The sequence below is a fragment of the Montipora foliosa genome, chromosome 13 (assembly GCF_036669935.1).
Source record: "Montipora foliosa isolate CH-2021 chromosome 13, ASM3666993v2, whole genome shotgun sequence".
In the NCBI taxonomy this organism is placed as follows: Eukaryota; Metazoa; Cnidaria; class Anthozoa; order Scleractinia; family Acroporidae; genus Montipora; species Montipora foliosa.
Window position 1 is genome coordinate 26338885 of NC_090881.1, and position 16501 is coordinate 26355385.

At 38.8% G+C, this 16501-nt stretch overlaps 1 protein-coding gene across 3 annotated transcripts in view; it reads left to right on the forward strand.

Moving 5' to 3' along the window:
* The window catches only part of LOC137982734 (uncharacterized), a 7009-nt gene extending 1752 nt beyond the window's left edge, over positions 1–5257 (forward strand). For 2 of the 3 annotated variants that reach the window (XM_068829870.1, XM_068829871.1), the window contains 2 exons: positions 1262–2732; positions 3560–5257. In XM_068829870.1, the coding sequence (XP_068685971.1) occupies positions 1376–2732; positions 3560–4950 (2748 nt within the window). In that variant the 5' untranslated portion in view covers positions 1262–1375 and the 3' untranslated portion in view covers positions 4951–5257. Of the gene's footprint in view, positions 1–985; positions 2733–3559 lie in introns of those variants that run through there. The other variant, XM_068829872.1, reaches the window with a different exon arrangement.
* Positions 5258–16501: the final 11244 nt, after the last annotated feature.

A 16501-nucleotide genomic window follows, 5' to 3' on the forward strand; every position in this document is an offset into this window, starting at 1 on the left:
AAAAATGGGCAATTATACCATTTTTCAGATGTTCGAAAATCCTAGGAGAGACAGGCAAGCAAGAAATTTTGCAACAAATGTTCCGAAAATTCTAGATCTCAAATCGTCTTCCGAACAGATATTTTTCGAAAATTGACGTTGGGTTCCCTGATCCGCCATACTGCCAATTTAAAGTGTCCACTATGTGACTGATGATCCAATAGAGTCTAATGTATTTTCGCATTGAGTTGACTTTCGATCTTAATCGAGCCACAAAAGCCTTTAAAATTCTCATTTCGTGGCATTTTTGCCGCCAAGTGACGGGTAGCTCCTCTTTTTAACGTTCGAGGTCAGATCATTATAGAAGAGAGTCAAGCGTTCCTTACGTCTTTTTGGGAAGCAAGTTAAAAGTTTCCTCAAATCACTACAAATTACTTGTTCGCATACTGGTCAACCAGTAGGCTGTGAAAACGATGGTCAGGTGAGAGAGATAAAGAGAGAAAGAGAGAGCTCAAGAGCTCTCTAGTCTCTTTGACTGAGTTTCGGGAAACCAAACTGCAATGACAACAAGCGAAGATACACGGAACCTGCCCGACGCTTTCTCGGTGCAGCTCGGCATTTTGCGCTTTCCAGAAACCATTACCATCCTTTTAAATCATAAGTAGATTTACAGAAAAGAATTTGTTCTCCAAAGGAATCTTTTTCTCCTCTTACATGAGCATGAGCACGATTTTTCTTTAACATGACTGTCGTGACGCTCAAGAAGTGGACTTGCAAATTATTCGCCACTTGGCATTGATCTTGGAATTTCCAATGGCTGGTAGAATAACGATGGCTATTTCGTCAACATTTCATGAAAATCATAATTTTCCTGCGAGATCGACAGTAAACTCGTTGAGATGACAAACAACCTTCAAGTAACGAACTGATCGGCGCAACGGTGATCAAAACTCAAAATAAAGCAAATTCATTTCAACATTATATAATGGGAATAAACCGCGTCAGTGATATCGCGACTTTTATACTCAAGTTTATGGTTCAGTTAAACCAAAGTGGGTTTGCGGTTATAACGATCATAATTTGCATTTGAAGTACTTACAAACTTTCTTGCATTTAAAGCAAGAAGGATCAAGAAGCTAAATGACTACAGAGCATTTTCTTGCCGTGTTATATTACGTTGCCGGCGATACGGCTTTTCACTCTTTGGATGCAGTCCTAAAGTGTGACCATTTACAGGCTGAAAAGGGTTAATCCGATGATAACATTTTTTACCGTTTTATAGGACTTGGAGAAGCAAGGAGGTAGCTCAAACACTTTCGTCACGGTGGCTTGACCAACACAAACGACGTAATCTACTTCACATTTATTCTTGTCATTCCAAGTGAAGCGAAGGCCCATGGAATTTCGATTTTTTTTCAGATGGATGTATTCAGCAGCACGAAAACTTCGAAAAACAAGACTTCTTTTCTCCTTTCTGATGCTTATGGTCCTGTGGCAGTTTTACTACTACTTCTTAAACAGAGGAGAGTATTCCTCTTTGCTTGATCGCGTCTCGGTTGTTCTTGATCACCGTGAAAGAGGGATTAAATTGGCTCTTAGTAGACTAGTAGCTTCAAAGTTACAACACGATTCATTTCGTGAGAGAATGTCTGAGATTGATGCCTACAATCAAAACGGAGAATTTAACTCCATAAGCTACAAAGGAATGGAAAATTTTCCACCTGATCAAAACAATGAAATACTCAAGCGCGTGTATCCAGGTGTCTTTCAATCAGAAGATTCCATCGCCGATTTACTATTAAAGAATGCAACAACTGAGGAAATGAGAAAGCGTTTCTGCTGGGATCTTTTTCTTACTCCTTCAAATAAGCATTCTTACGGGGCCTGCGAGCCACATGTGCCATCTATCGATGCTTGTAGACTCGCTCATGCGCTGTACCGAACCGATCCATCGTTATCGGAATGCAGTCAGAACGAGGCAACCATCTGCTCTTTCAAAACTAAAATGTTTTCGAAGACATCAGAGTTCACAGTTAATTGCGATGAACAAGTTTGCGAAAGACTTATAAACCAAGGTAAGATATACAAAGGAAGACTGACTTACGCCGTTTACACTGTAGATCCTGAGGATGGCTTATTGAAATTCTCAAGGAACTTTACAGAACTTTCTGAACTCGAATCACAGTTGCCGCGAATCGCACTTTTTACAGCGGAAAATAAGTTTAATTTTATGTTCGTCAAATGCTTTGATTTTCGTCAACCTCAGCCGCTTGTATCACAACTTATCTCTGTTCCACCGGCCATGTCGATGAGTCAACACACATCTAAACTACGGGCTAAAAATACCATAAACGTAAATATAGTGCTATTAGACTCCATCTCTCGATCGCATTTTTATCGGTCTCTGCCGAAAACAGTCGGAACACTCCGGAGGCTGGCGGAGAGTTCGAACCACGAGTCCTCAGAGGCTAAAGTGTTTGATTTTGAGTTGTTTCAAGCCGTTCATGGGCATACAACTCATAATGAGCATGCTCTGTTTACCGGCCACCTTTTGCCTGATTTTGATCCAGAGCAGGAAAGTCCAACAGTGAAGGCGGGAATTCTGTTTGGTCACTTCAAAAGGGCTGGTTACCAGACCATGTGGCAAGAGGACCTTTGCTGGATGGCGAACTGGGGACTAATGACAGACTTCGACGCCGAAGATTGGATAGAGTTACGGTTTAGACTCCGTGAAAACTATGTGGACAGTACAGGTAAAAATTTACTGACTCTCAATTATAACATTGAACTAGAATGTTTTAAATATGGTCTCTTTTAGGGGTAAAAACAAAGCCTCCCGGCCTACGCCCAGATTGGTCTCCTATAAGGGTTTATTTCAAATTTTCCGACGAGCATCCCCGCACCTTCATATGCAAACTCCCCCCCCCCCCTCCCATCGGGGTTTGCGATGCCAAATCTCTTTAATTATTATTTCAGCAAATTAAAGGTGTCATCAACAGTCTTTTTTCTGTATAGTCCCACTGCGCCGATCAAAGCTAACAAAAAGGTCACCCTACAGATTCTTGTCGTTTTCCCTTGTAATAAATACAGTACAGACTGGTAAATATTTAACAATTAGACCCGTGGCCCTAGAGGGCGAAGGGTCTAATTGTTTTAGTATCACCCAACTAGTCGGACAGAAAAGTAAATCATTAAGTTAGCAAATGCAAGTTGAAGAAATATTTATTTGGGAATAAAACGAAAGAAAGCGTCACGCTTTTCGCTACTCGAGGACTGTCACTAATAGTCCTCTAGTAGCATAGCCAATCAAAATGCAGGATTTGAATTAGTCCGCTATTTGGGTGATACTAATAAGGGGCAGTTGAAAAAAAGAGAAGTGTTTTTATGTGTAAGATCAGTTACATACCATCAGTGGTACCTAGCGCTTACCAATTTTCTTTTTGTATTTCAACAACACTTGTTAAGATCTGCTTTTCCCGCGTATTCATGAACCAGGGAAAAATACCTTTGAATTAGCAGGCTCCGTCCTTAAGGTAAAAGTTTGTTGTCCTGTTAATAAATATACTTTTTTCTGTTTAAGGCTTAACCCATTCAAGCTGTGAAATATTAAAGTCGTATAATATAGATTCTCCCTTCAATGGACCTGACGGAGATCAAATATGCTTCAACGGAAAACTACAGCATAGCTACTTCTTTCAGTATACAGCAGACACGTTGAAGACCATAAGCAAAGACAGAATGGCTCGTCCATTATTCTCTTTCACTGCTCTTAATGTCGGCCATGATGACATTGGGCGAAGGACACAGTCCCTGGATAACGATCTTGCGCATTACGTGGCTACCATGGCAACCGAACAAAATACGCTGACTATTCTCCTTGCAGACCATGGTAACACTTATACCGAGTATACCACATCAATTCTGGAGGGTCGCCTTGAAATGTTTCATCCAAGCCTGTTTATCATTGTACCACAAAAGGTCGCAGCTCTTCTTGGAAAGGAGGCTATGACCGCGCTGGAAGTGAACCAGCGGAGATTGTTGACGATGATCGACTTGCACCATTCTCTGTTGCCATTGGCTGGGTCCTTATCGAGATTCGTCAAACCCGTGGGAATATTCACTCCGATATCGCTAAATCGAACGTGCAACGATATCGAATTGAAAACACCTAACTTTTGTGTATGTGAAGGCTGGGATAGCCCCACCACAAACGATTCTTCAAAAATAGCAATCGTGGAGTTTGCAGTTGGCGAGCTTAACAACATGATACAAACACAGTTTTTACACGGTGCAAACCAGAGAAAAAAGGTGCATCCAGTTTTGCGCTCTTGTCAAAGACTGCGTGCATCGTGGTTCGCAAACGTGCGCGAACGGATTTCGAAATCAGACGGTGCTCTTATTACAAGTTTAGACGTCTATTTTACGGCTGGAAACATTGTAAAACACCAAGAAGACGTATTTCACGTAGAGATAAAGTCTAAAGATATGAAGATACAGAATTCACTGGAAATGGTGCTCGTTGATTTTGATAGATTAACATTGTTTGGAAAGTACAGAAAATGCGCTGACGTTGGGGTACAGCTAAGACTTTGCATATGTTCGGAGAGCAAAGACATTATTGCTCCAACCAGAAGATTGGAAAAGATTCCTTGGAAAGAATACACGACGTTTCTCTCGCAAAATCCAAAAGCCAGTAATATTGGTGAAAGCAAATGCTTGTTTCTGATAAAGCGGATTCACAGTGAAGGACAGAGTATCGCTATAGAAGTTGCTAATAGTTGTAAAGAAGATGATTTTTCTTTAGAGATATCGGCAACCTATGAGAACTTGAGACTTTCCAGAAAAATTCCGTTCACAATTAGTATACCGGCAGGAAGCATTAAATTCGCATTTTCTGCTCGGGTTGAAGAGGATTATTTGAGCACAAACTTAGAAGTCACTGTGACTATTAGGAGCCCGTCAGTTCATTGACAGGCACTGACAGGGGTGGTCTTACAGATAAGATTAACACCAAATTCGTCTATACTGCCCATCCCCATACAGCTGGAAAAACCAAAAAGCCAATTAATAGTTGATTGATAAAAAGGGAAAAGGAGGCCGTATTACTGTTTTCCGTATCCCCATTCTTGATCGATCCGAAACAGGATGATTCTTACCAACAATGACTTTTTTTCGAAAACGAGATAGCGAGATCGTGACGTCATTGTCAAAATTAACTATGACACATTTCTGGTGATGGTCACATCAAAATTTAATTCGCTCTTTCCTCCATCCCATAATGCAATATTTTTTCTTTTGGGGGGGGGGGGGGGAGTTGAGGGGAGGAGTCTTTTGTCTTTTCCTAAAAACAAAACAAGGTATTTACTCTTGGGACTGTATCATGCTTCAGTGAACTGGATACCATTGTTTTAATGCAAATAACCCCCCAAAATGATCTGTGTCATGGGATTACGAATATGGTTCTCGCACCTCGATTAAAAGAATTCCGGGGAGGTTCATCATTTATTTATCCCCCAGGAACCGCGCCCTTTACTTAAATAAAGGGCGAATGTCCCGCTCCGGCCCGGGAAGGGGGGGGGGGGGGGGAGAGGGGGGGAGGAGAATCAGGGTTTATTCGACTGTCAGCGATGCAAAATTATGGCCCGCGTTAGTCCGGTTTACAAAAGGCTTATAAAGTATCCACAACATTTATATTTATGAAAAGGACATGCGTAAATAAAAATTATTTAAGACACTTCTTTCGAAGTCTTTGCTGACTGTACGTAACCATTAGCTGAAATTAGACTAAGAAAATTGTCCTGTATCTTGTTATCTTTACTCAGCGCTCTTACCTCTTAAATGATGCTTTTAATATTCTGTTTTTCGATGCATCAACGCCAAATCTTTGTATCTCCACTTCAACTGCAGGATAACCCGGTACGTCCGATCCGCGGTTACCATTGTTAGTAGATACTCCATATATGTAGTACGCACCGGTAATAAACTAACCTCGTTCCCAGGGTCTCTCTTTTCTGCCAAGCCTCATTTGTCTCCTCAACGACAAAGAGACCCTGAGAACGAGGTTGATCATATACGAGGAGTACCATGATGGTACTTTCTTTTATTTTTCAAATAAAGATCTTCACATTACATTACATTACATTACATTACAACGTGGTTTACGTGGTTTAGATGAGGGTTTCAGATTTTAGATTTATATATTCATATATATATAAAGCAATCCTATATATATAATAGCAGAAACCCATAAGGGTTGAAACGTGTAACGGCCCCTCGAGTGCCGGGAAACAAGCTTCTGAATATTCAATTTGCTAAGTACCATATTTGGAACAACAAGAGCGAGGGGTTTCCAAATATGGTACTTAGCACTGAAACATTCAACCAATCAGTTCGCACTGAATATTCGGAAGCTGTGAACGCGCGTTACACGTTTCAGCCCTTATGGGTTTCTGATAATAGTTAAAGCAATAATATCGATATTAGGGACCGTGCATACGTACACGGCGAGAGCTACTGAAATTTGAATTGACCAATCAGAATTCAACGAGCAGGAAAAAAATGCGCTATCCGACGTCACGTCAATTGTTTGCAATTAAAGGGCCAGAAAATAATTTAAAAGATTTTGTGGCAACTATTTTGTCATCAAGCTTTGGAGACAAAACTGAACTGCCAGCTAGCGGCGATTCGAACGTCAGCTGTTGTGCTTTGGCTGTTATTTGTGCTTTTTTCTGACTCAGGCGAATCAGGTGTAAGAGGGCGTCAAAACTGTATTGATAATGTATTTAACTATTTAACTATATTTTCTCAACTTTCACTAGAAAAAAGAATTGGTTCGTGTAGGATATTGTAGCCAGTGAAATTTAATTATTAGCATCTGAGAGAAAACAGTCGCGTCGGGAGATCCAGGGGAAAAAAAAACATTTGCGCTTGATAAACTTCGGGAACAAAATTTTATTTGCATAATTAATGTTAAGTTCTTTGAAGGTTGCGATCGCGAACAGCCTACTGCGTACAAAATCCTATTAACTAATAAAAGCGGCATGAATGCACAAAAGTTTGTTTACTACGGCTTTCATTCTCGCATCTTTCAATGCTTTCCGACTTCGCGAATGTGTTTGAACTTTGTCAACACGAAGGAGGCGTGACTGTGATTGGACGACTGTGTCAATGCAGTCATGTCCGGAGACCCAGGGAAATAAAGAAATTTGCGGTTGACAAACTACCGTCTGTCACCCGGGTAAGGGTCACTTTGTTATTGGCCACTCTTGTGATAAAGCACCGCCTTCGAAATCTGTTTTGTTGCAATATTCACCGCCTGACGTTGCTCGCAGGACTGCTATCGCGTTGATGGTGGGTTGAGATGAAAGTTCAATCTTTGTCAATTAATTCTGATGTGGAATTGTTACCGCGGGAACATTTTATCCAGGAATATTTGACTCAAATTGGTGGCTCCTGAGAATTTAATCTCCATCCTTGGGATTTTATTATAACCGTTGACAACCCAGAAATTGAAAAATGGCTCAAATCGCGTCGGATCTGGAAAATATAACCACACGGGAAAGAAACTATCCACAACTTTTTTCATATAATATCTTCTTAAGCTTTTATCGGGATTTCCATACAAATCCTTATATTTTTCTCAGCCATGCTCAAACTGAGCTTGGGGCGCTAGTGATAGAACAAGACTCAGAGTTCCCCAACAGTGTTGGTTCTTTAACGTCCTTCAGGATATTATAAGCAAGAGTTCCGATTAAGAGACGGAACCTAGGGTTTATCCTCTCACCCAAAAAGACTAGAGGGTCTAATCACGGAATTGCCCAGGCAGCAACTCCGAAATTTCTCCGTTATTTGAAGATTACACACTGGGTATTTGTTTTAAGGACGGTGCCTACTAATTCAAAGGTATTTTCCCCGGTTTATGAATATGCAGGAAAAGCAGATCTTAACAAGTGTTATTGAAATCCAAAAAGAAAATTAGAGGTAGCCACGCATTTTTCAGAGATAATTAATCAACATTTGTAAAAAGCTTCAAAATAAAAAGCAATGTTCTCTCTGAAAAATGCGTAGTTACCCCCAGTTTTCATTTTGGATACCAAGAGTATTTGTTGAGTTCTGCTTTATCCGCAGTTTTAAACTGCGCAAGAATATCCCTGTATTGGTAAGCACCACCCATCGACTAGGAAACCTGAGTATCTTGAGAAGCGCAGAACGTATGCGCAGTAACAATAGTAGGCACCGTCCTTAAAGTGACCATATTCTTTATTGACGATTTCCAAATTCCCTTTGATTACCTCTGAACCGAATTATTTCCGAAGGTAAAAACAAGAAAATGAAACACTGCAAAATAGCCTACCTCGGTTCCATTCCTACTCGTTTCAATACTGTCGGTGCGACCGGAAGTAACCCGCGACCACTCTCTGATGCTCTATATCTACTACTTATCTGTGTCTGTGGAAATTTCTGGTTGCAGGATAAACAGAAGAGGCGCATCATCACTTTTTATTTCCACAGACACACGGACATTAAAAAAAAAAAGAGAAACTCACGCATATTAACAAAAACACTGATCTCGGGGTGACCTAATCTCATTCCCAGAGCCTCCGTTACCCTCGTCCAGCGGAACGGGTGCGGGACGCGGGACGCTCTGGAATAATCCAAAACCGGAACCATAAAACTCTGTTTCCGGTTGAATAACTGCGCGTACGCGAAGGGAGACGGCTAGAAATCAGCAAAAACTCAGTTGTTCGAAGGGTGGATAGCGCTATCCACTGGATAAATCACTACCCACTGGATAACTCAATCGCTTTTTCTAGTGTTTATCCGGCTGGATAGTGATCTATCCGGCGGATAGCGCTATCCACCTTTTGAACAACCGAGGCCTGGAGTTCATCTTGCCATGAAGTGCTTACTTGTCACTCGCAAGACAGTACACATCAATATAAACACATCTAATACGCTAGAAACGTGTAAAACTACGGAGAATCAAAAATAACGAAAGACATTTTTTCAATCAAAACAGATTTTAGTGTCTAGTGTTACGCAAGTGACAAATCGGAAATAATTCAAAATGGTGTATTTTCAAAAACAAAAACATTAGGGAACTGGTAAGTTGTAAAAAGATTTCTTTCTAGATCATCTTCAACCTCGTATAGATAAAAAAATCCAGAAGATTTTTGAGTTTAGAATTTGAAAATGGCGGGAAATGAAACGCTTTTCTAACAGCCAATCAAATATGTCTCCTTTTGGATTCGTCCAAGAGTCACTCTCTTTCCCGACCGCTGGACCGCAGGAACGGGATTGGCGGTGACCGTAACTTCATGTTCAACGTGCATTAGCTATTAATTAAGAAAATTACTTTTTGCGAGTTCAGCTAAAGAACAAGTCCAAGTTTGCTTGTGATTAGAGATTGCTTCTTTCTTATCATGTAGACTTGGGCATGAACCAACGCATGATTTTTTTTAATTTGCACACGAGGAGCTTAAGCCGACTCAGGAATTGTCGGCTGGACGTCTCCTGACGGTGTAGATATCCATCAACAAAGGCTAAAAACATAACACAAAAGGTGTTTCGTATTCAGAAAAGTGTTAAAGCATTCAGGATCGATCAGATTGTACTGTGAACTTACGTTAAGCAGAAAAAAGGTAGTTAATTTTTTATTGAATGACCATATTTAGGGGCGAGATGAATTTTGTGGGGAACACAAATCTATTTCAGTTCGTTTGCGCGTATCGACAGTGGCGGTTAGTACTGGGACAGGGAACCATTTTTCGTTCTATAGGATTCATGGATTAACTCTCTCACCCGGGGAAAAATGGTACAGGTCGCCGTCGTCTCTCGCCGACCAGCACTACTTCGACGCTCTTCGCCGCTGGTGAGCGAGAAGACCTCTGGCATCCAGGGTAAAATGTTAGCCAATTTGTCGAAGGAAAGTTTTTCAGCTCTTTCGAAGAGAGATTTGTCGCCTTCAAGTCGGTAATCTTTTGCGGGAAAATGGTGATCACGTTCCGAAATTCGGCGGGTCTAATCTGCAGATCGCAGGTCGCAGGTCACAGGTCACAGGTCATTGTTTTACCTATACAAAAGGTATCCTAAACATTCTTAAAAGCTAACCTTAGGCCTAAAAACTTTTGTTTAGGCCTAAGAGGCCTAAGGTTAGCTTTTAAGAATGTTTAGGATACTTTCTGTATTGGTGAAACAATGACCTGCAACCTGTGACCTGCGACCTGCGACCTGCAGATTAGACTCGCCGTCCGAAATTCTGGTGAAAACGTGGACGAAGCTTAAGGAATAAATTTGGTTGGCCTCTGTGGGGGGATTAATTCAGCAGTCTTCGTCTGAATGTCATGGATTTCTGTATTCATGTTTTCAAACGAGTTATGGAGGCAGTAAACAATGTTGACGTCGGGGAATTCGGTGCTGGAAGCCTTTCCGGTATACAGGCTCACGCTCAAACGTTGAGGTAAAATAATTGCTGTTAGGTTCAATTTCATGATATGAGGATATCATGATAGCAGCTAAGAAATTGGTAAGTCTGTGATTAATATTGAATGTGCCTCCCTGTGACATGCTGGGAAATCAATTAGCCCGGAATGAAATTTTACACAACTACAATTGGGCATTCTAAATTTCCCAGTTCCTTAGTTATCGCGTTCCATAAGTATAAAACTTAAAAATGGTTTGCTTTAAAATCAGAAAAGAACCAATTCACCGTTGCTGTTGAGAAAAGTGTATGCCAGGCAAAACAAGTTGCATCTCGGTAGCCTGAAAGTTAACTTACAAAATAATTTGCCTGTGTTTAAATTAACAAATATACCAATACATCACTAACGTTTCATGTTTAAACTCTTGTTCTTAGGCCATCGTAGCTTGATTAAGAAAATAACACAAACAGCGGTAATAAACATGGTATTCCAACGCATTGTTATAAAACTTGACGTTTCGTATGCTAGTGAACACACATTTTCAAAAGTGACCGTTACAATATTTAAAAACTATATATATATCGTAAACAATAGGGGTCTGGAACCTAGACTGAGAAAAATGATCTGCAGCAGTACGTGTCTGGACATAATGAAAAGTAATAGCTAAAACAGCAATAACTTCTCATTACTAATATTTAACCAGAGAATTAGGGAAGCAGATATTCGAAGGTGTAATAGCTGTTGAGTTTTATTCCTCAGTTGTCGAGTTCCATAAGTATAAAACTTAAAAATGGATTGCTTTAAAATCAGAAAAGAACCAATTCACCGTTGCTGTTGAGAAAAGTGTATGCCAGGCAAAACAAGTTGCATCTCGGTAGCCTGAAAGTTAAGAAATAATTTGCCTGTGTTTAAAATAACAAATACACCAATACATCGATCACTAACGTTTCATGTTTAACCGGAAAATTAGGGAAGCAGATGTTCGAAGGTGTAATGGCTGTTGAGTTTTATTCCTCAGTTATCGAGTTCCATAAGTATAAAACTTAAAAATGGATTGCTTTAAAATCAGAAAAGAACCAATTCACCGTTGCTGTTGAGAAAAGTGTATGCCAGGCAAAACAAGTTGCATCTCGGTAGCCTGAAAGTTAACTGACAAAATAATTTGCCTGTGTTTAAATTAACAAATATACCAATACATCACTAACGTTTCATGTTTAAACTCTTGTTCTTAGGCCATCGTAGCTTGATTAAGAAAATGACACAAACAGCGGTGATAAACACTGTATTCCAACGCATTTTTATAAAACTTGACGTTTCGTATGCTAGTGAACACACATTTTCAAAAGTGACCGTTACAATATTTAAAAACTATATATATATCGTAAACAATAGGGGTCTGGAACCTAGACTGAGAAAAATGATCTGCAGCAGTACGTGTCTGGACATAATGAAAAGTAATAGCTAAAACAGCAATAACTTCTCACTACTAATATTTAACCGGAGAATTACGGAACCAGATGTTCGAAGGTGTAATAGCTGTTGAGTTTTATTCCTCAGTTGTCGAGTTCTATAAGTATAAAACTTAAAAATGGATTGCTTTAAAATCAGAAAAGAACCAATTCACCGTTGCTGTTGAGAAAAGTGTATGCCGGGCAAAACAAGTTGCATCTCGGTAGCCTGACAGTTAACTGACAAAATAATTTCCCTGTGTTTAAATTAACAAATACACCAATACATCGATCACTAACGTTTCATGTTTAACCGGAAAATTAGGGAAGCAGATGTTCGAAGGTGTAATAGCTGTTGAGTTTTATTCCTCAGTTATCGAGTTCCATAGGTATAAAACTTAAAAATGGATTACTTTAAAATCAGAAAAGAACCAATTCACCGTTGTTGTTGAGAAAAGTGTATGCCAGGCAAAACAAGTTGCATCTCGGTAGCCTGAAAGTTAACTGACAAAATAATTTGCCTGTGTTTAAATTAACAAATATACCAATACATCACTAACGTTTCATGTTTAAACTCTTGTTCTTAGGCCATCGTAGCTTGATTAAGAAAATGACACAAACAGCGGTGATAAACATTGTATTCCAACGCATTTTTATAAAACTTGACGTTTCGTATGCTAGTGAACACACATTTTCAAAAGTGACCGTTACAATTTTTAAAAACTATATATATATCGTAAACAATAGGGGTCTGGAACCTAGACTGAGAAAAATGATCTGCAGCAGTACGTGTCTGGACATAATGAAAAGTAATAGCTAAAACAGCAATAACTTCTCACTACTAATATTTAACCGGAGAATTACGGAACCAGATGTTCGAAGGTCTAATAACTGTTGAGTTTTATTCCTCAGTTGTCGAGTTCCATAAGTATAAAACTTAAAAATGGATTGCTTTAAAATCAGAAAAGAACCAATTCACCGTTGCTGTTGAGAAAAGTGTATGCCAGGCAAAACAAGTTGCATCTCGGTAGCCTGAAAGTTAAGAAATAATTTGCCTGTGTTTAAATTAACAAATACACCAATACATCGATCACTAACGTTTCATGTTTAACCGGAAAATTAGGGAAGCAGATGTTCGAAGGTGTAATGGCTGTTGAGTTTTATTCCTCAGTTATCGAGTTCCATAAGTATAAAACTTAAAATGGATTGCTTTAAAATCAGAAAAGAACCAATTCACCGTTGCTGTTGAGAAAAGTGTATGCTGGGCAAAACAAGTTGCATCTCGGTAGCCTGACAGTTAACTGACAAAATAATTTCCCTGTGTTTAAATTAACAAATATACCAATACATCACTAACGTTTCATGTTTAAACTCTTGTTCTTAGGCCATCGTAGCTTGATTAAGAAAATGACACAAACAGCGGTGATAAACATTGTATTCCAACGCATTTTTATAAAACTTGACGTTTCGTATGCTAGTGAACACACATTTTCAAAAGTGACCGTTACAATATTTAAAAACTATATATATATATCGTAAACAATAGGGGTCTGGAACCTAGACTGAGAAAAATGATCTGCAGCAGTACGTGTCTGGACATAATGAAAAGTAATAGCTAAAACAGCAATAACTTCTCACTACTAATATTTAACCGGAGAATTAAGGAACCAGATGTTCGAAGGTGTAATAGCTGTTGAGTTTTATTCCTCAGTTGTCGAGTTCCATAAGTATAAAACTTAAAAATGGATTGCTTTAAAATCAGAAAAGAACCAATTCACCGTTGCTGTTGAGAAAAGTGTATGCCAGGCGAAACACGTTATATCTCGGCAGCCTGAAAGTTAAGAAATAATTTGGCTGTGTTTAAATTAACAAATACACCAATACATCGATCACTAACGTTTCATGTTTAACCGGAGAATTAGGGAAGCAGATGCTCGAAGGTGTAATAGCTGTTGAGTTTTATTCCTCAGTTATCGAGTTCCATAAGTATAAAACTTAAAAATGGATCACTTTAAAATCAGAAAAGAACCAATTCACCGTTGTTGTTGAGAAAAGTGTATGCCGGGCAAAACAAATTGCATCTCGGTAGCCTGACAGTTAACTGACAAAATAATTTCCCTGTGTTTAAATTAACAAATACACCAATATATCGATCTCTAACGTTTCATGTTTAACCGGAAAATTAGGGAAGCAGATGTTCGAAGGTGTAATAGCTGTTGAGTTTTATTCCTCAGTTATCGAGTTCCTTAAGTATAAAACTTAAAAATGGATTGCTTTAAAATCAGAAAAGAACCAATTCACCGTTGCTGTTGAGAAAAGTGTATGCCAGGCAAAACAAGTTGCATCTCGGTAGCCTGAAAGTTAACTGACAAAATAATTTGCCTGTGTTTAAATTAACAAATATACCAATACATCACTAACGTTTCATGTTTAAACTCTTGTTCTTAGGCCATCGTAGCTTGATTAAGAAAATGACACAAACAGCGGTGATAAACATTGTATTCCAACGCATTTTTATAAAACTTGACGTTTCGTATGCTAGTGAACACACATTTTCAAAAGTGACCGTTACAATATTTAAAAACTATATATATATATATCGTAAACAATAGGGGTCTGGAACCTAGACTGAGAAAAATGATCTGCAGCAGTACGTGTCTGGACATAATGAAAAGTAATAGCTAAAACAGCAATAACTTCTCACTACTAATATTTAACCGGAGAATTAAGGAACCAGATGTTCGAAGGTGTAATAGCTGTTGAGTTTTATTCCTCAGTTGTCGAGTTCCATAAGTATAAAACTTAAAAATGGATTGCTTTAAAATCAGAAAAGAACCAATTCACCGTTGCTGTTGAGAAAAGTGTATGCCAGGCGAAACACGTTATATCTCGGCAGCCTGAAAGTTAAGAAATAATTTGGCTGTGTTTAAATTAACAAATACACCAATACATCGATCACTAACGTTTCATGTTTAACCGGAGAATTAGGGAAGCAGATGCTCGAAGGTGTAATAGCTGTTGAGTTTTATTCCTCAGTTATCGAGTTCCATAAGTATAAAACTTAAAAATGGATCACTTTAAAATCAGAAAAGAACCAATTCACCGTTGTTGTTGAGAAAAGTGTATGCCGGGCAAAACAAATTGCATCTCGGTAGCCTGAAAGTTAAGATATAATTTGCCTGTGTTTAAATTAATTTGAAATAAAGAGAATAAAGAAATAATTTTCCATTTTTTAATTGCATGATGCTGGCCGTTGTAAACCGTGTTTTAGAAAATATTTCAGATTGATTTACTGTGCCTCTGGACTATTTTGACACCTCACTCAAAATTAATTTAAAGTATTGAGTTATTTGTCGTCATAAAACTTCATGACGAAGTCGGCCCAACAAATGTGTCGAGATTAACACCTCTCTCTCCCTTTGTCTCTCGCTCTGCCTTTTTAGTGTGAGTCTTGTTACAACTCCCACTGAGATTTTGGTATTTTTTTTACCTAAACAGCGGGGACCCACATCCCCGGGGGGGGGGGGGGGGTTGCTACCTTATAAGGGCTTAATGGGGACGTGCGGCCAGCCAGGGTATGTTTTTCGGGATTTTTGTCTTGAACAGGGTATCGAATTTATCATTTTTTGTCTTAATCAGGGTATCGATTTATCAATTGTTGTCTTAAACTGGGTTAAATGTCTTAAACAGGGTATCAAAAATCGGAATTCTGTCTTAAAATGGGTAGGAAAATCATCGATATTTGTCTTAAACAGGGTCAGGGTATGAGGGGCCGCGCCGCACCTCCCCACCCAGGGATATATCGAGTACCCCCCCCCGGGCCCACATTCCTGACCCAAGTTAAGGTCCTCACGTATTCGTAGTAAAAACGAAACGCCAAATTTGTTGATGTCCTTCGGAAATTTTGAGCGATTAAGGTGTTTGTGAGCAAAATTTGAAGTCTATATCGACTATCTTAATTCTTCCAATTCAGCTGACATATTCTCCCTTGATATTTAACCATGTCTGCGCAAATTGTCTTTGACGTGTATGTTCTGTATCCTGGCAAATAAAACCCTTCCTGTTCAATACAAACAATTATCATGTCTTTTCAGACAAAAACTTGTCACCGCTATTCGAATTTCACGCCTTCTTCCGTGCAATCGGCGACATGATGAAATCAATTTCGCATTTTGATTTTTCGGTACATTTCTGCATTAAAATCAGATGAATGAAAAGTGAAAAGGAACAACTGAAACATTGTCTAACGAATTAAAGAGACTGATTTTTATAAATAATTTCACAATACAGAATGTTGTAATTTCATCTTTTTTTCTGAAAGCTTGAAGTTAAGAGTTGTCAAGAAAACAGATCTGGTAAAATTTTCAAGGAAAGATGGCACTTATGCAAAAAAAGAAATTCCTGTTAAAGACAACTTATCGTCAGATAAGCTAATTCAATTTTGGAAGTAGATATGATCATTTATTACAGAAGAGAGTTGCTATTACGTAATCCAAAGAGCTTTGTGAAAGATCGTCTAAAACTGATTATTTCAAAATGATTCCTCTTTTTATCGTGTGTTATCTTTCCATTTCGTTGTTAGTGGGATTACCATTCCAACCTCTCAAATATTTTTAAGTTTTAAAATTTCTACTGCAACATGTGATTATGGCG